Consider the following 25,136-nt stretch of genomic DNA (forward strand, 5'->3'; position numbering starts at 1 on the left):
GATGCTTGATATGATTTCAGTTTTGTTAAATTTGTGATACAAGATGTGATCTGTCCTGGAGAATGATCTGTGCGCACTTGAGAAGAAAGTGTAATCTGCTGTTTTCGGATGGAAGGTCCTATAGATATCAGTTATACCTATCACGTCTATTGTGTCATTTAAAGCTTGTGTTTCCTTATTAATATTCTGTCTGGATAATCTGTCCATTGGTGTAAGTGAGGTGTTAAAATCCCCCACTATTATTGTGTTACTGTCAATTTCCTCTTTTATAGCTGTTAGCAGTTGCCTCATGAATTGAGGTGCTCCTGTGTTGGGTACATATATATTTATAATTGTCATATCTTATTCTTGGATTGATCCGTTGATCATTATATAGTGTCCTTCCTTGTCTCTTGTAACATTCTTTATTTTAAAGTGTATTTTATCTGATATGAGTATTGCTACTCCAGCTTTCTTTTTTTTTAATTTTTTTAAATTTTTTTTTGCGGTACGCGGGCCTCTCACTGTTGTGGCCTCTCCCGTTGCGGAGCACAGGCTCTGGACTCGCAGGCTCAGCGGCCATGGCTCAGGGGCCCAGCCGCTCCGCAGCATGTGGGATCTTCCTGGACCGGGGCACGAACCCATGTCCCCTGCATCGGCAGGCAGACTCACAACCACTGTGCCACCAGGGGAGCCCCTCCAGCTTTCTTTTGATTTCCATTTGTATGGAGTATCTTTTTCCATCCCCTCACTTTCAGTCTGTATATGTCCCTAGGTCTGAAGTGGGTTTCTTGTAGACAGCATATATATATATGGGCCTTGTTTTTGTATCCATTCAGCAAGCCTGTGTCTTTTGGTTGAAGCATTTAATCCATTCACTTTTAAGGTAATTATCGATGTGTATGTTCCTAGTACCATTTTCTTAATTGTTTTGTGTTTGTTTTTGTAGGTCCTTTTCTTCTCTTGTGTTTCCCACTTAGAGAAGTTCCTTTAGCATTTGTCGTAGAGCTGGTTTGGTGGTGCTGAATTTTCTTAGCTTTTGCTTGTCTGTAAAGCTTTTGATTTCTCCATCGAATCTGAATGAGATCCTTTCCGGGTAGAGTAATCTTGGTTGTAGGTTCCTCCCTTTCATCACTTTAAATATATCCTGTCACTCCCTTTTGGCTTGTAGAGTTTCTGCTGAGAAATCAGCTGTTAGTTAACCTTATGGGAGTTCCCTTGTATGTTATTTGTTGTTTTTCCCTTGCTGCTTTCAATAATTTTTTTTGTCTTTACTTTTTGTCAATTTGATTACTATGTGCATTGGCATGTTTCTCCTTGCGTTTATCCTGCCTGGTACTCTCTGAGCTTCCTGGACTTGGGTGGCTATTTCCTTTCCCATATTAGGGAAGGTTTTTGAATGTAATCTCTTCAAATATTTTCTTGGGTCCTTTCTCTCTCTCCTCCTTCTGGGACCCCTATCGTGTGAGTGTTGTTGCGTTTAATGTTGTGCCAGAGGTCTCTTAGGCTGTCTTCATTTCTTTTCATTCTTTTTTCTTTATTCTGTTCTGCTGCAGTGAATTCCACCCTTCTGTCTTCCAGGTCCCTTATCCGTTCTTCTGCTTCAGTTATTCTGCTATTGATTCCCTCTAGTGTATTTTTCAGTTGCTGTATTGTTCATCTCTGTTTGTTTGTTCTTTAATTCTTCTAGGTCTTTGTTAAACGTTTCTTGCATCTTCTCAATCTTTGCCTCCATTCTTTTTCCGAGGTCCTGGATCATGTTGAATGTCATTATTCTGAATTCTTTTTCTGGAAGGTTGCCTATCTCCACTTCATTTAGTTGTTTTTCTGGGGTTTTATCTCATTCCTTCATCTGGTACAAAGTCCTCTGCCTTTTCATTTTGTCTGTCTTTCTGTGAATGTGGTTTTCCTTCCACAGGCTGCAGAATTGTAGTTCTTCTTGCTTCTGCCGTCTGTCCTCTTGTGCATGAGGCTATCTGAGAGTCTTGTGCAAGCTTCCTGATGGAAGGGACTCCTTCCTTTGTTTTATTTTCCAAAGTATTATTACTTTGGGGACTTCCCTGGTTCAGTCGTTAAGACTTTGCCTTCCAATTCAGGGGATGTAGGTTCAATCCTTGGTCAGGGAGTTAAGATCCCACGTGCCTTGCAGCCAAAAAACCAAAACAGAAAACAGAAAAAATATTACAACAAACTCAATAAAAGACTTTAAATGTGGTCCACATCAAGAAAAAAGATCTAAAAAGAAAAGCATTATTACTTTGTGAAATTGTATTACCTTATGTATTTGTTTATCTTCCTCTTGGAATATAAGTTCCTTGAGACTAGGGACTTTGTGTTCATCACTGAATTCCCAGTATCTAAACTAGTGCCTGGCACGTAGTAGACACTCAATAAATATTTTGTAAGTGAATGAATTAATTTGGAGGTTAGAGAAAGAAGCAGGCACAGCCTGAAGCAACTATAGATTTCCACCCAAAAGCAGCGGAAGCAAAAAGCAAAGTGAGTAGCTAGCTACGAAGTGTTTCTCCCCCAGATAAAGCTATGATAGCTAGTCTCTAAAGTTAGAGTCCTGGCGTGGGAGACAAGTGATATCCCTAGTAATTTATGTGATGTTCAGAAGAGGAAAGAATTCATATCCAGAAAGCAGGTGACCTGCCGACACTGCCTAACTGCATATTTCACCCCTCTTCCATGGTTACTAGAAGTGGATGTATATAACTAGAACCTGCATATAATAATATACGAACAAAGATTCTCACCCACTCTGAGGATACACTGTTTAGTTGAAATTCCTGGGGCTTCCCTGGTGGCACAGTGGTTAAGAATCCACCTGCCAATGCAGGCGACATGGGTTCAAGCCCTGGTCCAGGAAGATGCCACATATCGTAGAGCAACTAAGCCTGTGCACCACAACTACTGAGCCTGCGCTCTAGAGCCCGTGAGCCACAACTACTGAAGCCCGCGTGCCACAGCTACTGAAGGGTGCACGCCTTCAGCCCATGCTCTGCAACAAGAGAAGCCACCGCAATGAGAACCCTGCATGCTGCAACGAAGAGTAGCCCCCACTCGCTGCCACTAGAGAGAGCCTGCACGCAGAAATGAAGAAGCAACGCAGCCAAAAATAAATAAATAAATAAATTTATTTAAAAAAAAAAAAAGAAATTCCTGACTGCAAATATGAACTACTAACCTAGACTTACTGGCCATTTAAGAAAAATTAATTCTATGCAAGAGAGGTACGAAATGCTTCCAACACTAAAGAAAATAGTGAATAGTATAAACTGAAGGAGATTTTAAAGATAAGCATCATTAGTAATTTCAGAGGAAATGAAAAAGGAAATAAATGTAAATATTGAAATTTTAAGAATGAGAAAGTGTGAATAGCAAATTAATAAGTATAAAGATTGAGCTGAATTGAAATGCAAAGGATGTCAACAATAATGGCAGAGTAAGAACTTCTGAAAATTCTTCGTAAAAGCAGTGAGAATACTGGCAAAAATAGTCAGAATCAACTCTTTCAGGACTCTGAAAATTAATACAGGCTTGCAGCAATCTGAACATTTATTCAAGAAAAATGGCTGAATCTCGGCAAAAACAGTGAACTTTGTATAGCATTTTAGCTTGCATTGTTCCCATTCTCCTCTCTCCAGCTCCATAGTAGCCTTGGAAAACAGCAGCCCCCAGTCATGGTGAGAACTAGCAACCTGGAAGCCATTGGAAGGGGCAGAACAAGATTGGAGCTCCTTCACAGCCCTGTTCCCAGAAAATTGTCATTATTTGACCTGTCTGGAGGTTCCTTGAAAGACCTCATTCTCAAGACTATATTTGACCTGAGTGGAGCTCACCCTGTACAAATAGCTTTTCCCCTCTCAGGGTGTTCATTTAAAACAATTAAAAGCAGTTATTGAACATCATAAATTCAGTACTAGAAAATAGATTCAACAGTACATTAAAATAATATTCTACAATGCCAGAGTTTCATCTCTGAACCAAATGTATATGTGGTTCAATATTAGGAAATCTAGTAATATGCTATATTAATAGTCAAGAGAAAAACCAGATGGTCATTTTTTTGGATGCCAAAAAAGCACTTGACCAATGTCATGCTTAGTAGTGGTATGCTAGATGTATTTTTATTAATGTGAGGAACAAGAAAAGGATGCCCAACAATTAGCACTGTTACTTAATATTATAGTGGAGGTGTAAGCCAATATCATTAGGTAAGAACAAAAAATAAAGAAGTTAATATTGGGGAAAGAGGAGCTATTTTTATGCAGCTGGGGAAAATATATACGTGAAACTCAAGAATCAACCATCTTACTATTCTCATTGTTAGAAACAATAAGAGACTTTGGTAACATGGGAGTTTACAAAATTAATGTACCAATATCAACAACTATCCTATATATAAAAAATAACTTCTTTAGAAATGAAAAATATAACAAATGAAAAGATAAAATGCCAACATAAAGAAACATAGAGGATCTGCTAAGAGATGTTTTTAAAAAAAGATTAAGTAACTGGAAATACATACTGTGTTATTAGATAGGAGAACACAATATTGTAAACTCATCATTTCCTCCTAAATTAATTTATGTGTTTAATGCAATTTAAATTAAAATATCATTTTTTTAAAAAACTTTGATAACATTACCCTGAAGTTTGTTTGGAAAGCGTATACTTTTTTTTAGTGATTAAGTTTAATTTGTGTATCGTCCTTTTTGAGTTGCATTCAGAGGAGATTCCAGAGTTTGAGATTGCTGGCCTCTGTAGATTTGATCCCTTCATTTTAGACCAACCAGAAAATAATAGCCTCTGGGAAAATTGTTTCAATTAAGAGTCTTTATCAAGAAAAAGAGTAAGTTCCTAAAATTTACTCTTCTTGTTTACTTTGTTGCTTGAAGTTAGCATTAACAGCTTTTATTGGTTAAATTAATGAAGCCTTTATATTTTTACTCTGATATATACATTTTAGTGTTTAGTTAAATGGCATTTTCAACACTGACATAAAATTTTGAAAGCAGCCAAAACACACTAATTATGATTTCTTTCAGAATATGTCTTAAAACACCTGGCATATTCTACCCTTTATTTTATTTTAGTGTTTTTCTTCTGGTTTCAGATATTCTATGAATATTTTATGTTGAGGAAGAATTCTAGGGCTCTATTCAAGAAAAACAAAAAAGGAAGCTCCAAAGAAAGAAGTATATGCCCCCTCCAAAAAGAGGTATTTGCTTAGTTAGAAAAGTCATGTTTTTCTAATGACAAAAATTTCTGATTATCCAGTATCATTCTGTAATCTGTTTATTAATGTTCTTAATACAGTGCTTAGCACAGTGTTAACAAAATTTTAAGTTAAATGTTGAGTAAATGCTTTTATGAAGAAGCATACTACTCTATAGATATCACAAAATGACTTCATGAAAGAAATACAAAATAGGAACTTCAGTCAATCAAAATAGAAAAATATGAGCTTCAGTCTTGAGGCATGGTGTGCCTAAGAAAGTTAAATCAAGACCAGCTGGAAAGGAGGACTTGATTATCTTTCAGGTTTAGCTCTAGCAGTATTTTTTTTTCCCCAGGCAGAACACATCAGATAGTCCAGTACAGTGATTGTGTGCTGGTTTTAAATGCTATCTTACAGATACTAATACTTGTTTGTTCTCAGAGCATTAGATGGATCACTAAGATGTCTCAAGATCCATGAAACACTTGGGACTGCCAATTTTACTATGTTACCTGGAAATTTCTTCAACTATAAATTTAGGATTTGACCCAGAGTGAAAGCAGGAAAATGCTAATTTTGTAATATGACAGTTCTGTTAGGCAAACTGTCCAATTATTTGGAAAGCTTTTTATTCTTCTTAATGTTTGGAAGCATTTTTGCAACTGTATGTATAATCATGTTCTGTCGTCTTATTTACATACTTTTCTTCATTTCCTACCTTTGTTTTCAGCTTATGTGTTTCATTCAGTGGCCAGATGGCCAACAAACCCAAGCTGAGAGGTAATAGCAAAAACGAATGAAAAACAAAATAAACTTCTTTACAAATAGTATTAGATTCCTGTGGGTGCCATAATAAATTGCCACAAATTTGGAGGCTTAAAACAACAGAAATTTATCCTCTCACAGTTCTGGAGGCCAGAGGTCTAAAATCATGGTGTTGGCAGGGTTGCACTCCCTCCATAGGCTCTAGGGGTAGAATCCGTTCCTTGCCTATTCCAGCTTCTAGTGGCTGCTGGCATTCTTTGGCCATATCACTCCAGTCTCTGCCTCCATATTTGTATCGCCTTCCCCTCATTGTATGTGTGTGGGTGTTAAATTTCTCTCTGCCTTTCTCTTAAGATGGCATTTATGGCCTACCCAGATAATCCGGGATAATCTGCTCATCTCAGAATCCTTAAATACATCTGCAAAGACTCTTTATTCCAAATTAGGTAACATTTATGGGTTCTGGGGATTAGGATGCGGACCCATCTTTGGCCAGAAATGTTTCATGATAGCTGTGTATATTTGTGTTTGGGGAAGGTGATTTCATACTTGATCTCTCTCTCTCTCCACCCTCCCTCCTTCCCTCCCTCCCTCCCTCCCTCCCTCCCTCCCTCTTTTCCTTCATTCCTTCCCTCCTTCCTTTCTCAGCCTATTAAGGGGCCGAAACTTAAGGTCTCCTAACTCCTCACCTCTAAGTAAGTAGTGCGTGTGTTGTGATCCCTTGTTATGTATGTGATATTAAGATTTGATTTAAAGCATATCAGTCCTTTTTTTTTTTTGAAGGGAACTTTTCACTTAACACAGACTTCAAAATGATGTTCTTCAAATTAGTTAATAAAACCTTGTAAAGAATTAAAGACTTAGGCATTCCTGGTGAGAAATGAGAAAAGTGAAGTTTTGAATTCTTTGTGCCTCTAAATATATTGAAGGTTCTTAATGAACTGGTTTTAAGTAGATATTTAGAGGAATCAAGAGCCTAGAAATTATACTTGATTGAACAAATATTTATTGATTGCCTGCTATGTGCTCTCAGATACTAAAAAGAAGGCGGCCTCTGCCATTGTGGAATTTAGGATCAAGATTCCACAGGAATCTTAGGACCAAAGGAAAATTAGTAGTTTTGACAGAATTGTTAACTGCCAGATTTATAGAACACAGTAAGGGTCAGAGAAGTAGTTTTGAAGAATTCTTAATTATTAATTAATAATGAAGTAGGGAACTCTTTCACTAATGACTTTGAGGTTTTGGTAGGTTAGGAGATATTTTGTTTTTCCAAAACCATGATACTCATCTCTGACTAGAAATGGTAAAATAATTTATTTTTATATCCTGTATAATTAAAATTACCTGTTTCATTAACAATAGATCGAAGTTTGTATCTTGTAAATTAAAGACTTATGGCTATAAAGAAAAATCAAATTGTTATTTTTGCTAGATTGTACAAGAAATTAAAAAGTAGCTTAAAAGAAGAATCTTCTTAGGATTTTTAGACAGTCCTTAAAGTACCAGTTAACAGTAGTGAAAAAGAAGTTTTGAGTTTATAAATTTAAAACATTTTAAAACTTTCAAGAGTATGACCATGAGGTCAAACTAATGTAACAGAATAGTTTGAGATTTAATGAAAGAAAAGGAGTAAATAGCTTAAGTTAATATTAGGAATGTAATTTTAAAAGGGAGGGTCGTGTGCTCAATTCTATCTATCTATCTATCTGTATATCTATATTTTTGGCTGCGTTGGGTCTTCATTGCTGCGCGTGGGCTTTCTCTAGTTGTGGCGAGTGGGGCCTACTCTGTTGTGGTGTGCAGGCTTCTTATTGTGGTGGCTTCTCTTGTTGCGGAGCACGGGCTCTAGGCATGCGGGCTTCAGTAGTTGTGGCACGCAGTTTCAGTAGTTGTGGCTCATGGGCTCTACAGCTCAGGCTCAGTAGTTGTGGTGCACGAGCCTAGTTGCTCCACGGTATGTGGGATCTTCCTGGACCAGGCAGGGCTCGAAACCGTGTCCCCTGCATTGGCAGGTGGATTCTTAACTGCTGCACCAACAGGGAAGCCCTACTTTTGATTTTTATTAAACTATTTAAGGTATTATTATTATGCTGTAATTAATGTAAAATCTTACCTTTTTTTTCATCTTTTAAATGAGCTTTTATTGAAATAGATTGCAGTTTCATTTAATATAGAATATAGAATTACAGCTTAGATAAATCATTCTCCACATGTTGGTTGTTTCTAATTTTTCATTACTGTGAACAAGAAACTTACTCAATTTTTAAAATAGAGTTAGCTTTTTACTCTTCTATTTAATTTTGGGGGGAAAATCCAAGAAAAATTATTCAGGCCATGGGCAATTTTATGACCTCTTTTATACTCTAACCAGAGAACAATCTGAATATACATACAATTTTACAGCAGTGCCTGAATATTTCTTTTCTTCTTATGGCCCACATAACTTTAGGTTTTATTGTTTAGATTTATTTTTGGTAATTTAATACGTGTGAAGTGGTATCTTAAAAGTATTAAAATTTATTCAGTTAGTGAGAATCTTTTTTCCAAAGTGCTGATTTGATCTTGGTTGTTACTTCAACTGTTTGTATCCTTTGATGGATGTGTATGTTAGTCATCATTTGCCGCATAACAGATGAGCAGTAAATGTTGAACTGGTTGGGTTTATTTTATTTTTTATTTTTAAAATTTATTTTTATTTTATTTATTATTTTTGGCTGTGTTGGGTCTTCGTTGTTGCACGCAGGTTTCCTCTAGTTGCGGCGAGCGGGGGCTACTCTTCGTTGTGATGTGTGGGCTTTTTCATTGCAGTGGCTTCTCTTGTTGTGGAGAATGGACTCTAGGCACATGGGCTTCAGTAGTTGCAGCACATGGGCTCAGTAGTTGTAGCTCATGGGCTTAGTTGCTCCGTGGCATGTGGGATCTTCCTGGACCAGGGCTCAAACCTGTGTCCCCTGCATAGGCAGACAGATTTTTTAAAAAATTAATTTATTTATTTTTATTTTCGGCTGAGTTGGATCTTTGTTGCTGTATGCGGGCTTTCTCTAGTTGTGGCAAGTGGGGGCTACTCTTTGTTGCGGTGTGTGGGCTTCTCATTGAAGTGGCTTCTCTTATTGCGGAGCATAGGCTCTGGGCACACAGGCTTCAGTAGTTGTGGTTTGCGGGCTCTAGAGAGCAGGCTTGGTATTTGTGGCACAGGGGATTAGTTGCTCCATGGCATGTGGGATCTTCGGAGCAGGGCTTGAAACCGTGTCCCCTGCATTGGCAGGCAGATTCTTAACCACTGTGCCACCAGGGAAGTCCGGCAGACGGATTCTTAACCACTGAGCTACCAAGGAAGCCCTGGTTGGATTTATATTGTAGACATTAAGCTTTATCTGTCATAATTATTGCAGGCATTGCTTCCATTTGTTATATCCTTTTTTTGTTTGTTTGTTTTGTTTTTTTTTTTTTGCGGTACGCGGCCCTCTCACCACTGTGGCCTCTCCCGCTGCAGAGCAACAGGCTCCGGACGCGCAGGCTCAGTGGCCATGGCCCACGGGCCCAGCCGCTCCGCGGCATGTGGGATCCTCCTGGACCAGGGCACGAACCTGCGCCCCCTGCATCGGCAGGCGGACCCCCAACCACTGCGCCACCAGGGAAGCCCTGTTATATCCTTTTAATTTTAGATTTGTATTTTTTCACTGCATGAAAGTGTGTTTTACATAACCAGATCTGTCAATTTGTTGCTTATGCTTTCCTTCATTGCCCCAAATTTTATCTCTTTCCCACAGATGCAATAAATATGCTCTTCTGTTTTCTCCAGAATTATTTGCAAGCTTATTGGTTTTTCATATATTTAGAATTACTCATAGTGTATGGTGTGGTTATGTTTTTCTCCACATTGATATTCAGTTTTTCTGACCATTTTTTAAAAATTTTATTTATTTTTGGCTGTATTGGGTCTTCGTTGCTGTGCGCGGGCTTTCTCTAGTTGAGGCGAGCGGGGGCTACTCTTTGTTGCAGTGCATGGGCATCTCATTGCAGTGGCTTCTCTTGTTGCAGAGCACAGGCTCTAGGCGCACGGGCTTCAGTAGTTGTGGCTCGTGGGCTCTAGGGCTTGCAGGCTTCAGTAGTTGTGGCTCATGGGCTCAGTAGTCGTGGCACATGGGTTTAGTTGCTCTGTGGCATGTGGGATCTTCCCAGACCGGGGATCCAACCTGTGTCCCCTGCATTGGCAGGCGGATTCTTAACCACTGCGCCACCAGGGAAGCCCCCTGACAATATTTTTTTTTTTTTTGCGGTACGCGGGCCTCTCACTGTTGTGGCCTCTCCCATTGCAGAGCACAGGTTCTGGACACGCAGGCTCAGTGGCCATGACTCACGAGCCCAGTCACTCCGCGGCATGTGGGATCTTCCCGGACTGGGGCACAAACCCGTGTCCCTTGAATCGGCAAGTGGACTCTCAACCACTGCGCCACCAGGGAAGCCCCCCTGACAATATTTTTTAAATAATGATTTTCTCCACTTATGAGCACTTTTTGGATTTGGTCATTATTTTGCTCTTTCTAGTCTCAGGGGTCTTTTTGTAGTTTTTTTTTTCTTGTGGTAAGTATACATAACAAAATAAACAGTTTTAACCACTTTTAGGTATACCATTCAGTAGCATTAAGTACATTCACAATGTTGCACAGCCATCAGCACTCTCCTCTATTGTCTTTATTTGATATATTTCTACTTTAGTCTGAAAACATGATTGCTCTTATCCTCAGGCAGATTGTTTAAGTCTCTGAATCCCAGTTGCCCTGTCCATAGTATGAGGATGGTACCAGTTGTGTTTTAAAATGGCTGACGAGATAAAATTAAGTAAGGCAACGAATGTAAAAATACCTGGTGGATTTTATATGCTCAGTAAATGATAGGTCTCATATCCTCCCCACTGTAATTGATTTTAAAGACTGGTGTAGGGCAGATCTTCCTTAATTGCCTCTGTTATTCTCCTCCAAGATGTTCATTATTATTTTTGCCTAATTTTCAGTAAGAAATTTGTAGGTATTGGAATAAACCTTTGTTTACTTCTTGTTTGAAACCTATTGTAAGTGTTCTATAGATTGTGAAGCCCAAATTAGTATTTAGTATCATCCCCACTGACACTACTAAGTACTGTTCTGCAAGAGACCATAGAAATGTTTTCTTACGTTTTGAAATCATTTTCCTGACATCTTTTCCGATTATGCTTTATGAGGCCTCCTAGTTTATAAAATAGAATTTATTTTGAAGAGATATCTTTAGGCTTTATGTTTGGTACTTTGGGTGTTAGGACACTTGTTTCTGAATTAATTAATAGATCCTCTTTAGAAGAATCAGTTATTGTTGAATAATAATACTTGAAGTAGTTTTCTTCAAGCCACCTAGAACAGGGTATTTTGCTCTTTGTTTTTATTCTTCAAGGCATACATATAATTATATTTGAGGACACCATGGTAAACATTTGCTAATTACCTACTTCTTTTATATCCTAAAGTAATCCACATATTAATAAAAATCATAAGTGATGATATACTACTTTTTTGATACCTTCTTCAGGCTACTGTTGTTTATAACTATTGTTGAGATATATTTAATTTTGGGAAACGTGCTGTTCATTTTCCCCAGGGAAACTTCTGTAGCCTTTTCTGTGGTGTGCTCTAAAAATACATATAAGGCTTTGGAAGGGGGTAGTAAATAGACTTCTAAAATACAGTGTAGTCAATGGTCAAATTTATGAGCTACCTGTTTTCTACTTACAGCTGAACAAAAGATATTCAGTTAGGGCTTCCCTGGTGGCACAGTGGTTGGGAGTCCACCTGCCATTGCAGGGGATGCGGGTTCGTGCCCCGGTCCGGGATGATCCCACGTGCCGCGCAGCGGCTGGGCCCGTGAGCCATGGCTGCTGAGCCTGCGCGTCCGGAGCCTGTGCTCCGCAGCGGGAGAGGCCACAACAGTGAGAGGCCCGCGTACCGCAAAAAAAAAAAAAAAAGATATTCAGTTAACTCCTGAATATCTCTGTGCACACTTTGCCATATGCAAATTCCCCTTCTAGGACCTATAATGAGACTGTTCTGCTCTATTTTGACACTTCTCGTGATGTTGTAATTAAGAGTGATGTATACTTTGCTTTCATTGAAAACAATTTGACGTTTATTCTGTGTTTTAAAATATAAATATGTATATACACAGTATATATATTTCCCCTTCCTATACTTAAGAGCTATAAGAACATATTGAAGTAATCTAAGTTCTTGCTTGTGACCATTTATAATTACAGGGTAAATAGTATGTTGAAATTGGTACAAAACAGAAATTTTGAGGTAGGAATCTAATGAGAATTTTGAAATAAAATATTTGTTACTTTTTATTTCCCTTGTAATTTTTAAGTATTAAAAATAAAAATTATGACTGTCATATTACAAAAGAATCCTGCTTTATGAGCGTGTGCAATCACAATGTTTAAAATTATGTGATCTTTTCAAACAAACCAAAATTCCTATTTTTTCATTGTTAGTATTTGCAGGTCGGGAAATGTGAAGTTAGGAAATACTATTTCTGTGCTCAGTTACAGGTTTTCCCAGACTTCTGCCCGTGAAGGCATGTGGATACTAATAAATTCTCTCCAAAAAAGGTGGTAAAACAGCTGTATTTAGAAGCCAACAGTAAGAATTGAAACTAGAAAATTATGAAAAGACATTACTATCCAAATGCCTTGAAGGTACTTAAAACAAAAAGTTAACTCAGAGTATGTTATGTTATTTCATTGGCTGTTTGACTAAGTTAAAATTATATTCATTTACACTACATTAAGTATCCACTTTCCACTTCTATGTCAAGCCATTATATTATTGGATATTTCAAAAGATGAATCTCATTGAATGTAGAATTATGGCAGGTTATATACATATTTTTTGAATTTTATTTTATTTTTTTTATACAGCAGGTTCTTCTTATTAGTTATCTATTTTATATAATAGTTATCTATTTTATACATATTAGTGTATATATGTCATTCCCAATCGCCTAATTCATACCACCACCACTGCCCCCCTCACCCCACCCCGCTTTCCCTCTTGGTGTCCATACGTTTGTTCTCTACATCTGTGTGTCTATTTCTGCCTTGCAAACTGGTTCATCTGTACCGTTTTCCTAGATTCTACATATATGTGTTGAGATATGATATTTGTTTTTCTCTTACTGACTTACTTCACTCTGTATGACAGTCTCTAGATCCATCCACGGCTTTACAAATGACCCAATTTCTTTCCTTTTTATGTCTGAGTAATGTTCCACTGTATATATGTACCACATCTTCTTTATCTATTCATCTATCACTGGGCATTTAGGTTGCTTCCATGTCCTGGCTATTGTAAATAGTGCTGCAATGAACATTGTGGTGCATAACTCTTTTTGAATTATGGTTTTCTCTGGGTATATGCCAAGTAGTGGGATTGCTGGGTAATATGGTAATCCTATTTATAGTTTTTGAAGAAACTTCCATACTGTTCTTCATAGTGGCTGTATCAATTTACATTCCCACCAACAGTGCAAGAGGGTTCCCTTTTCTCCACACCCGCTCCAGCATTTATTGTTTGTAGATTTTTTGATGATGGCCATTCTGACCGGTGTGAGGTGATATACCTCATTGTAGTTTTGATTTGTGTTTCTCTAATAATTAGTGATGTTGAGCAGCTTTTCATGTGCTTCTTGGCCATCTGTATGTCTTCTTTGGAGAAATGTCTATTTAGGTCTTCGGCCCATTTTTGGATTGGGTTGTTTGGTTTTTTTAATATTGAGCTGCAGGAGCTGTTTATATATTTTGGAGATTAATCCTTTGTTGATTCATTTGCAAATATTTTCTCCCATTCTAAGGGTTGTCTTTTCATCCTGTTTATAGTTTCTGTAGCTGTGCAAAAGCTTTTAAATTTCATTAGGACCCATTTGTTTATTTTTGTTTTTATTTCCGTTACTCTAGGAGGTGGATCAAAAAAGATCTTGCTGTGATTTATGTCAAAGAGTGTTCTTCCTATGTTTTCCTCTAAGAGTTTTGTAGTGTCCGGTCTTGCATTTAGGTCTCTAATCCATTTTGAGTTTATTTTCGTGTATTGTGTTAGGGAGTGTCCTGATTTCATTCTTTTACATGTAGCTGTCCCAGTGGTTTTCCCAGCACCACTTATTGAAGAGGCTGTCTTTTCTCCATTGTATATTCTTGCCTCCTTTGTCATAGATTAGTTGACCATAGGTGTGTGGGTTTATCTCTGGGCTTTCTTTCCTGTTCCATTGATCTATATTTCTGTTTTTGTGCCAGTACCATATTGTCTTGATTACTGTAGCTTTGTAGTGTAGTCTGAATTCAGGGAGTCTGATTCCTCCAGCTCCATTTTTTCCCCTATAGATTGCTTTGGCTATTTGGGGTCTTTTGTGTCTCCATACAAATTTTAAGATATCTTTGTTCTAGTCCTGTAAAAAATGCCATTGGTAATTTGATAGGGATTGCATTGAATCTGTAGATTGCTTTGGGTAATACAGTCATTTTCACAATATTGATTCTTCCAATCCAATAACATGGTATATCTCTCCATCTTGTTTCTGTCATCCTTGATTTCTTTCATCAGTGTCTTATAGTTTTCTGAGTACAGGTCTTTTACCACCTTAGGTAGGTTTATTCCTAGGTATTTTATTCTTTTTGTTGCAGTGGTGAATGGGATTGTTACCTTGATTTCTCTTTCTGATCTTTCATTGTTAGTGTATAGGAATACAAGAGATTTCTGTGCATTAATTTTGTATCCTGCTACTTTACCAAATTCAATGACAAGCTCTAGTAGTTTTCTGGTGGCATCTTTCGGATTCTCTATGTATAGTATCATGTCATCTGCAAACAGTGACAGTTTGACTTCTTCTTTTCCAATTTGTATTCCTTTTATCTCTTTTTCTTCTCTGATAGCCATGGCTAGGACTTCCAAAACTATGTTGAATAATAGTGTGAGAGTGGACATCCTTGTCTTGTTCCTGATCTTAGAGGAAATGCTTTCAGTTTTTCACCATTGAGAATGATGTTTGCTGCGGGTTTGTTGTATATGGCCTTTATTATGTTGAGGTAGGTTCCCTCTATGCCCACTTTCTGGAGAGTTTTTATCATAAATGGGTGTTGAATTTTGTCAAAAGCTTTTCCTGCGTCTGTTGAGATGACCACATGGATTTTTATCTTCCCGGACCGGGGCACAAACCCATGTCCCTTGCATCGGCAGGCGGACTCTCAACCACTGCGCCACCGGGGAAGCCCTGTTGGAAGATTTTTAATCACAGTTTCAATTTCATTACTTGTGATTGGTCTGTTCATATTTTCTGTTTCTCCTGGTTCAGTCTTGGAAGGTTATACCTTTCTAAGAATTTGTGCATTTCTTCCAAGTTGTCCATTTTATTGGCATAGAGTTGCTTATAGTAGTCTCTTAGGATGCTTTGTATTCTGCGGTGTCTATTGTAGCTTCTCCTTTTTCATTTCTAGTTTTATTGATTTGAGTCCTCTCCCTCTTGATGAGTCTGGCTAATGGTTTATCAATTTTGTGTATCTTCTCAAACAACCTGCTTTTAGTTTTATTGATCTTTGCTATTGTTTTCTTTGTTTCTATTTCATTTATTTCTGCTCTGATCTGTATGATTTCTTTCCATCTGCTAACTTTGGGTTTTCTTTGTTCTTCTTTCTCTAGTTCCTTTAGGTGTAAAGTTAGATTGTTTGAGATTTCTCGTTTCTTGCAGTAGGCTTGTATTGCTGTAAACTTCCCTCTTAGAACTGCTTTTGCTGCATCCCATAGGTTTTGGATTGTCGTGTTTTCATTGTCATGTGTCTCTAGGTATCTTTTGGGTTTCCTCTTTGATTTCTTCAGTGATCTCTTGGTTTTAGTAACGTATTGTTTAGCCTCCATGTGTTTGTGTTTTTTACGTTTTTTTCCCGTGATTGATTTCTAATATCATAGCGTTGTGGTCAGAAAAGATGCTTGATACGTTTTCCTTTTTCTTAAATTTACCAAGGCTTGATTTGTGACCCAAGATGTGATCTGTCCTGGAGAATGTTCTGTACGCAGTTGAGAAGAAAGTGTAATCTGCTGTGTTTGGATGGAATGTCCTATAAATATCAATTAAATCTATCTGGTCTATTGTGTCATTTAAAGCTTGTGTTTCCTTATTAATTTTCTGTCTGGATGATCTGTCCATTGGTGTAAGTGAGGTGTTAATGTCCCCCAGTATTATTGTGTTACTGTCGATTTCCTCTTTTATAGCTGTTAGCAGTTGCCTTATGTATTGAGGTGCTCCTGTGTTGGGTGCATATATATTTGTAATTGTTATATCTTCTTCTTGGGTTGATCTGTTGATCATTATATAGTGTCCTTCCTTGTCTCCTGTAACATTCTTTATTTTAAAGTCTGTTTTATCTGATATGAGTATTGCTACTCCAGCTTTCTTTTGATTTTCATTTGCATGGAATATCTTTTTCCATCCCCTCACTTTCAGTCTGTATGTGTCCCTAGATCTGAACTGGGTCTCTTGTAGACAGCATATATATGGGCCTTGTTTTTGTATCCATTCAGCAAGCCTGTGTCTTTTGGTTGGAGCCTTTAATCCATTCACTTTTAAACTAGTTATCGATATATATGTTCCTAGTACCATTTTCTTAATTGTTTTGGGTTTGTTTTTGTAGGTCCTTTTCTTCTGTTGTGTTTCCCACTTAGAGAAGTTCCTTTAGCATTTGTCGTAGAGCTGGTTTGGTGGTGCTGAATTTTCTTAGCTTTTGCTTGTCTGTAAAGCTTTTGATTTCTCCATCGAATCTGAATGAGATCCTTTCCGGGTAGAGTAATCTTGGTTGTAGGTTCCTCCCTTTCATCACTTTAAATATATCCTGCCACTCCCTTCTGGCTTTTAAAGTTTCTGCTGTGAAATCAGTTGTTAACCGTATGGGAGTTCCCTTGTATGTTATTTGTCGTTTTTTCCCTTGCTGCTTTCAATAATGTTTTTTGTCTTTAATTTTTGTCAGTTTGATAACTATGTGCCTCAGTGTGTTTCTCTTTGGGTTTACCCTTCCTGGGACTCTCTGCACTTCCTGCACTTGGGTGGCCATTTCCTTTCCCATGTTAGGGAAGTTTTTGACTGTAATCTCTTCAGATATTTTCTTGGGTCCTTTCTCTCTCCCATCTCCTTCCGGGACCCCTATAATGTGAATATTGTTGCATTTAATGTTGTGCCAGAGGTCTCTTAGGCTGTCTTCATTTCTTTTCATTCTTTTTTCTTTATTCTGTTCTGCAGCAGTGAATTCCACCATTCTGTCTTCCAGGTCACTTATCCGTTCTTCTGCCTCAGTTATTCTGCTATTGATTCCTTCTAGTGTATTTTTCATTTCAGTTATTGTATTGTTCATCTCTGTTTGTTTGTTTTTTAATTCTTCTCGGTATTTGTTCTTTAATTGTTCTAGTCTTTGTTAAACATTTCTTGCATCTTCTCGATCTTTGCCTCCATTCTTTTTCTGAGGTCCTGGATCATCTTCACTGTCATTATTCTGAATTCTTATTCTGGAAGGTTGCCTATCTCCACTTCATTTAGTGGTTTTTCTGGGGTTTTATTGTTCATTTGGTACATGGTCCTCTGCCTTTTCATTTTGTCTGTCTTTCTGTTAGTATAGTTTTCTTTCCACAGGCTGTAGGATTTTAGTTCTTCTTGCTTCTGCTGTCTGCTCTCTGGTGGATGAGGCTATCTACAAGCCTTTGCAAGCTTCCTGATGCGAGAGACTGGTGATGGGTAGAACTGGGTGTTGCTCTGGTGGGCAGAGCTCAGTAAAACTTTAATCTGCTTGTTTGCTAATGGGTTGGGCTGAGTTCCCTCCCTGTTGGTTGGTTGGCCTGAGCTGTCCCAGCACTGGAGCCTGTAGGCCCTTTGGTGGGGCTAATGGTGGACTCCGGGAGGGCTCACACCAAGCAATACTTCCCAGATCTTCTGCTGCCAGTGTCCTTGTCCCCGCGGTGAGCCACAGCCACCCCCCGCCTCTGCAGGAGACCCTCCAACACTAGCAGGTAGGTCTGGTTCAGTCTCCTATGGGGTCAGTGCTCCTTCCCCTGGGTCCTGATGCACACACTACTTTGTGTGTACCCTCCAAGAGTGGAGCCTCTGTTTCTCCCAGTCCTGTCAAAATTCTGCAGTCAAATCCCGCTAGCCTTCAAAGTCTGATTTTGTGGGAATTCCTCATCCTGGTGCTGGACCCCCAGGTTAGGAAGCCTGACGTGGGACTCAGAACCTTCACTCCAGTGGGTGGACTTCTGTGGTGTAAGTGTTCTCCAGTCTGTGAGTTACCCACCCAGCAGTTACGGGATTTGATTTTATTGTGATTGCGCCCCTCCTAACGTCTCATTACAGCTTCTCCTTTATCTTTGGATGTGGGTATCTTTTTTGGTGAGTTCCGGTGTCTTCCCGTTGATGATTGTTGAGCAGTTAGTTGTGATTGTGGTGCTCTCGCAAGAGGGTGTATGCGCATGTCTTTCTATTCCACCATCTTGAGCCATTGTCAGTGTCAGGTTATATTAATGGTAAGAAAATATCAAAATACACAATTAAACTCTAGAACTAGTACATGGAAGTGAGAAAACTAAGGTTTGTATGGTAATTCTGTACTTTTTTTTTATTATCCAGTACTGGAGCACCTTGTCTGTGTTATATAACACTTTCATCTGGTGGTTATTAAATGTGACTTTTGATTGTAAGCATGTGCCACTTATAGAAAATGGTGTAAGATCTTAATATTAAAAGTTTTATTATCACATTGATAAATGCTAGAAGCATGATAAATATTTGCATTCTTTTATCTAGTATATTTTAGGTGTTTGACATTACAAAATATTGGAAGGAAGGAAGAATCCTATATTGATGGAAAGTAGTATCTTAGATGCATGTTGTAATGGAATTACATAATTTATAGTCATTATTAATATATTTTATATACAAGTGTACCAGAATGTATGTTTACAAACTTCACATATATCACATGTTGCCAGTAGAATCCCAGAAATTCTGTAATAAATCATATGCATCCTTTGTAGGTTGCCTTTTTTTTTGTTTTAAAATTATCAAAATTATTGGTGGTCATTGATTAATTACTTGATTTTTTTAAGGTTTTTTTCCAAATGTAGAAATTATCTGTGACCTTTTCTTTCCCTAAATTGAAAAATGAAGAAGGTAAAGGTGATTTTTAAGATGGAAACAACAGAAGGTGCTTATTTTCAAAGAAGAAATAGAGGTAGAAAAGAATGTCTTCCAATCTTTTCCCTTAAAGAAGGTTTTCTTTCAACTTATAGAATTTATCTCAAGAAAAATAGAAAGCTGTTCCCTTTCTGTTATAAAATCACTGTAATATTACCATATTCCTAAGAAACAAAATTCAAGATTTTAACATTTTGTTTTATATGGCTTGAGAATTTATTTCCCCACTATTAAGAGTAGTATTTCTTACCTTTTAAAACCCATGACCGGGCTTCCCTTGTGGCGCAGTGGTTGAGAGTCTGCCTGCCGATGCAGGGGACATGGGTTCGTGCTCTGGTCCGGGAAGATCCCACATGCCACGGAGCGGCTGGGCCCGTGAGCCATGGCCGCTGAGCCTGCGCGTCCGGAGCCTGTGCTCCGCAACAGGAGAGGCCACAACAGTGAGAGGCCCGTGTACTGCAAAAAAAAAAATAATAATAATAAATAAAACCCATGACCCCTTTTGATTTATAAAAAAATCTATGTTCTCCTTTAACATTGTTCATATTTTTAAAATAAATTCATTTCTGTGTTTAAAACAAAAATTAAAGGACATGTTATTAGTACCTTTTTTTTCTTTTTTTTTTAACACAATTTTTCTTACTTTCCTCTTGTTTAGGTGTAGATTTATAACCCTTCCTCCATGAGAAAGAATATCCCTTCCTTCTCCTTTGCTGAGAATCTACTAATTAGAGATTGCAGTCATTACAGTTATGGCTTTCAATTGAGTAAAACCTGGGATATTATCACTTTTTGTTTAGAAGAGATCTGGTCACACAAAAGTTTAACAAATGAGGTATTAAAGGCATTACATTTCTCTAATGATTTGACCCTAGTTTGCTTTTTCTTTTGGGATGAAATCATATATGTATTAAATACATTATGTACATTGACACTGTTAAAATCCCATAAAGACAAGACATTTCATTTTAAAGCTAAAACAGATATAAGCTGGTAAAACAAACAGTTCATCTTTCACAATTGTGAATCAGTTTCACGTCACATTGGTTGTGCTCTTGTGAGTAGAGCAAAACAAATGCAGGGAAGATAGCTCCTGTGAGCTTTAGTTATTGCCTGCTGTAATTCTGCAGTACTAGTTATCTACGTCACGTAGTATGAAAACTTAGCTTTTGAGGCTCTGTGTATGAGTTACACGTGAGTGCATTGAGCATCAAGTTCTTCTGACCTTTAAATTTTTTTTTCTTTTGACATTCTAGATCAGGGCAGGGAGGAAAGCTGTGTCAGAGGTGGACACTTTTGCGTCTGATTGTGTCCCCTATATGTGTTTTCTCTCCTTTTCCCATTCTAGAGTGTGACTCTAAAATAAAGTGTGTTGTATTACACCAGAATAGAGGAGTATTAGTGGAGTGGTGGTAAATTGGTATAAGTGAAGTTTTTCATTTCCCTTTTTATTCATTACTTCTGCAATAAGATTCTATACTTGCTTTAGCTTTGTCTGTTAAGTTGGTTACAGTGGTTGGTAAAATAAGTGAAAACAGGTGTGAGCTTAATTAAATGCATAAACAATCACATCTGTTTTGGAGAAGTGCTACTTTCATTTTTGTTAAATAGAAATGGAGTTTATAGTTTTTATAATTATTTAGTTTTCTAACATCTTTCTGTCTCACTCGGCAGCAGGGCACAATAAGGTGTTCTTACCAGTAAATGTGGGGCTTAGAGTCCTAGTTCTCTTTTTTAGTTTGAAAACCAGGGCAGGAAGAGCAGGGTCTGAGAAGGTAAAGATTTTGCTTAAATAATTGACTAGGCAATACATGTAGTGGAGCTATTTCAGGATAAATTGGGTCCTAGCTCTACATGATTATTTTCCTTAATTCTAAAATTCAGTGTTTCACTTTACTTATTTATTTGCATTATTAAGATAGATCCAGAAGAGTTGAGTTTTCCTTTAAGCTGATTACATATATACAGATAGTTGGTTGCAAAAGTATTTATTTGATATTCCAGTGTGCCCTATTTAAAGTGATTGTGTGTTAACAGTTATGTAAATGTTCCCCATTAAAGCAGGTTAGATGTTATCATAACTTCTTGACTGGCTAAGCTAGTTTTTATCATTTTTTAATGTAACCCTAATTCTAAAAAAAGTTGTGTTTTAGTTAATTGCACATGGCTGCTATAAAGCGTTTAATGCGTTGGGCACTATAGTAACCATGTTTTAAGTACAGCAGAAGTGGCTCCACGTGTTGGCTTTTGCAAGGAATTATAAAAGTCATTGTGTAAACCTATCCTGACTTGGTGCAGTATGTCCATTTTGAAAAGCCACGTGCAGATTTGAGATTTTGAGATTGGAGCTCACGTAGAAAGATTGAGGTAGCAAAATATTTTTAAAATTATTCTCTGATGGCCTCAATGATAATGCTTTAAGAGTACATAAAGTTTTGAATCCCCCCTCTTTTTTAAATAGACTGTGAAGACTGCTGAGAGACACTTGCAGTCCCGTCACATAAGTGTAATAAAGAAATATTGGTCCTCATGGAAGAAGAGCAAGATTTACCAGAGCAACCAGTAAGTATTTCCTTTAACAATTTAAAGTTGATTGTAGAAAAGCTAATCTTAAGAGATGTTAAATATTATTCAGTTGTACTACAGATTCTAAATCAGAAATAAAATTAAGGAAAGGACTCCTTAATACTTTCCTTCTAAGAAACGATGTTCTGTGTTCCTAAATTCATATTTTGCTAACTTAATGCCAAGGACTTGCTTAGAAAATTCAGCATTACAAAATAAATATTGTCTTTAGAAGTGTCATTTAAAAAAAGCAATGGCTACTCTTACAGTTTTTAGAAAATAAAAGAGGACATCTATTTACCAAACAGTATATACCATTTCTGCCAGAAAATCTAGTTTTATCATTACCTAAATTTCCCTGACTTAATTTTTTTAAAGTAGTAGTAGTAGTTGAAGAAAGTATAATTTGACCACTAGCTAATTCTTAAAAATAGATAAGACCCTTGAGAATAGGTTGAATTCTTAATTTCTTTTAAATATTTAACATAAATAAATAAAATCATTTTAAATGTCCCCAAGTGATACAGATTTATTGCCTTGCCATGGCTTTTTTGTTTTTTCCGGTGTTTTTTGACCCTTAGCATTTAAAAAAGGAAGGTAATAGTAATCATTCTATTAAGATACTTTTGTGTTAAAGAATCTTTTCCTTTTGGCTTGACCTTCTTTTTCTGAAATTAGATAAATACTGATTCAATTTGCTATTCAATTTGCTCTCCTGAATGAGCCTCTTGCATTTTATATTAAGAGAGAATATAGAGTGGTACATGTTTACCTCCCTATGAAAATCCAACCTAAAAAACTTTGAATTTTGAAAGCAGATAATAGGGTATGTTTTTCATGTTCTAGATGTATTCTTTACATCAGTGATACATTTTTAATATTTTACTTTATGTTGAGACATACTGGTGCATACTGGTGATTCTTTTGCTATTAGTCTTTTAGCCCCTCACTTAAGTATAAAACTAGGAAGACATAAGCAGTTGGTAAAAGGACCTTCTGAAACATTTAAAATGTCATCCCATATCCCTGGTGGAACATTAATAATCAGGGAAATGGTAGGGTTAAAAATCATCCTCAGCGGTGTATCTAAGATATACACTATAAGAACAAATAGCTGAATTAGAGACACTAAATGTACCAAAGAAGATTCTGTCATTGAGTTTTTAATATAGTAAGACAAAGGTCTAGTCATAGTTTCAGAAGACTTATGTAAGTGTTGACATACTGTTGAAATGAGTATTGTTGTTAGTCACTCCTTACCTATTTAAGGTAATGAGAATTGTGAAGCTGACCTGCTGGTGAGTCATTTTTTCCTCTCTGCTTCATTTGTTTGCTGTTCTGTTCAGTATCTATAATATGATGTGCAAAATCTGATCGTTACTTCAGAGAGAGTTAAGAAATTAAAGTGCTTTAAAAACGAATTTTCTGGGAATTCCCTGGTAGTCCAGTCACTAGGACTCTGTGCTTCCACTGCCAGGGACCTGGGTTCGATCCCTGGTTGGGAACTGAGATCCCACAAGCCAAGTGATGTGGCCAAAAAATTAAAAAAAGAAATTTTTTTTTAAATACTAAAAAAAAAATTTTTTTTAAACCCACAAATTTTCTGTTGACTATAAATGGTGATTGTCATGAGGCATCTTTTTTTTTTTAATTGATTTGTACCTGGGTCTTAATTTATAAATTTATAAAGGTGATTGAGTGACTACATGAAGAGGTCAGTGCCATTGAAAAAAAGAAGAAAAAAGAAAGTTTGGACTTCCTTGGTGGCACACTGGTTAAGAATCCGCCTGCCACTGCAGGGGACACTGGTTTGAGCCCTGGTCCAGGAAGCTCCCACGTGCCGCGGAGCAACTAAGCCTGTGTGCCACAACTACTGAGTCTGTGTGCTACGACTCCTGAAGCCTGGAAGCCTAGAGCCTGTGCTCTGCTACGAGAGAAGCCACCACAATGAGAAGCCCGTGCACCACAACGAAGAGTAGCCCCTGCTCACCGCAACTAGAGAAAGCCCATGTGCAACAACGAAGACGTAACGCAGCCAAATAAATAAATAAATTTATTTTTTTTTTAAATTTCATGTTACATTTCTCTTAGAGATGAGAGATGTAGCAGACCACACAGGGTCACAGGGGTGAGCACCAGTGTCATTCAGGAGGCAGAGATGCATAGGGGAATTGTAAGAGAATGCATAGGCTACAGCCTTAATTGAGGTTTCCACAGGCAAGGTGAAGCAACGTAACATAGGGTAATTGTTTATTTAGGATTGGCTAGTTTGAATAATTCCAGAGGGTTTTGGGGTATAGAAGCTATCACTAGGTATCTGATTTCACAGCAGGGGAATATGGTTCAGAGTATGGTTCAGAATATAGGCTCTAGATTGCAGGGGAGATGTAAGCAACTTTGGCTCTTAGTTTGGCACTGTGATTAGTGAGTGCTGAACAGACAAATATAGAATCTAAGAAAATATAGAGCATTTATTAACTGTTAAAAATAACTAGAATAAGAAGAGTAAATGTCAGATGTTGAGGAGTAAAGCTAATTTTCACAGGCTGTAGTAGAAATCTAAAACTTGAGTGGAAAGAATGGTCCTGTCCCAAGTTGCTGATGATAAAGCCATGATTTAAAAAAAAATTATTTTATTGAGGTATAGTTTATGAGGTATATACAACGTTATGTTAGTTTCTGGTATACAGCAAAGTGATTAGTTATACGTATATATAATAATTTGCATCTTCTGATCCCAGACTCCCAATCCATCCCTCCCCAACTCCCTCCCCCTTGGCAGCCACAAGTCTGTTCTCTTTTTTTTTTTTTTTTTTTTTTTGCTGTACGCGGGCCTCTCACTGTTGTGGCCTCTTTCCTGTTGCGGAGCACAGGCTCTGGACGCGCAGGCTCAGCAGCCATGGCTCACAGGCCCAGCCGCTCCGCGGCATGTGGGGTCTTCCCGGACCGGGGCACAAACCCGTGTCCCCTGCATCGGCAGGCGGACCACAAGTCTGTTCTCTATGTCTGAGTCTGTTTCTGTTTCAAAAATAAGTTCAGTTGCATCGTGTTTTAGATTCCACATATAAGTGATATCATATGGCATTTGTCTTTCTTTTCCAACTTACTTCACTTAGTGTGGTATCTCTAGGTCCATCCATGTTGCTGCAAATGGCATTATTTCATTCTTTTTTATGCCTGAGTAGTATTCCATTATACACACACGCGCGCGCGCGCACACACACACACACCCCCCATACCTTCTTTATCCATTCATCTGTCGATGGACATTTAGGTTGTTTCCATATCTTGAATAAAGCCAAGATTTTTAACCCTGCTGTTTACTTGTGTATAAAGAGAGATGTTGCTGATG

At 37.6% G+C, this 25,136-nt stretch overlaps 1 protein-coding gene across 9 annotated transcripts in view; it reads left to right on the forward strand.

Annotated features, from left to right (window-relative positions):
• The window catches only part of EYA3 (EYA transcriptional coactivator and phosphatase 3), a 104,812-nt gene that overhangs the window by 15,445 nt on the left and 64,231 nt on the right, over positions 1-25,136 (forward strand). For 4 of the 9 annotated variants that reach the window (XM_082677397.1, XM_082677405.1, XM_082677406.1 and 1 more), the window contains exons 2-3: positions 6,620-6,666; positions 21,681-21,781. In XM_082677397.1, coding sequence (XP_082533523.1) covers positions 21,749-21,781 — 33 coding nt within the window. In that variant the 5' untranslated portion in view covers positions 6,620-6,666; positions 21,681-21,748. Of the gene's footprint in view, positions 1-6,619; positions 6,667-17,957; positions 18,040-19,870; positions 20,055-21,680; positions 21,782-25,136 lie in introns of those variants that run through there. The other 5 variants (XM_082677400.1, XM_082677402.1, XM_082677401.1 and 2 more) reach the window with 4 other exon arrangements.

Source organism: Grampus griseus (assembly GCF_964374135.1).
Source record: "Grampus griseus genome assembly, chromosome: 1".
In the NCBI taxonomy this organism is placed as follows: Eukaryota; Metazoa; Chordata; class Mammalia; order Artiodactyla; family Delphinidae; genus Grampus; species Grampus griseus.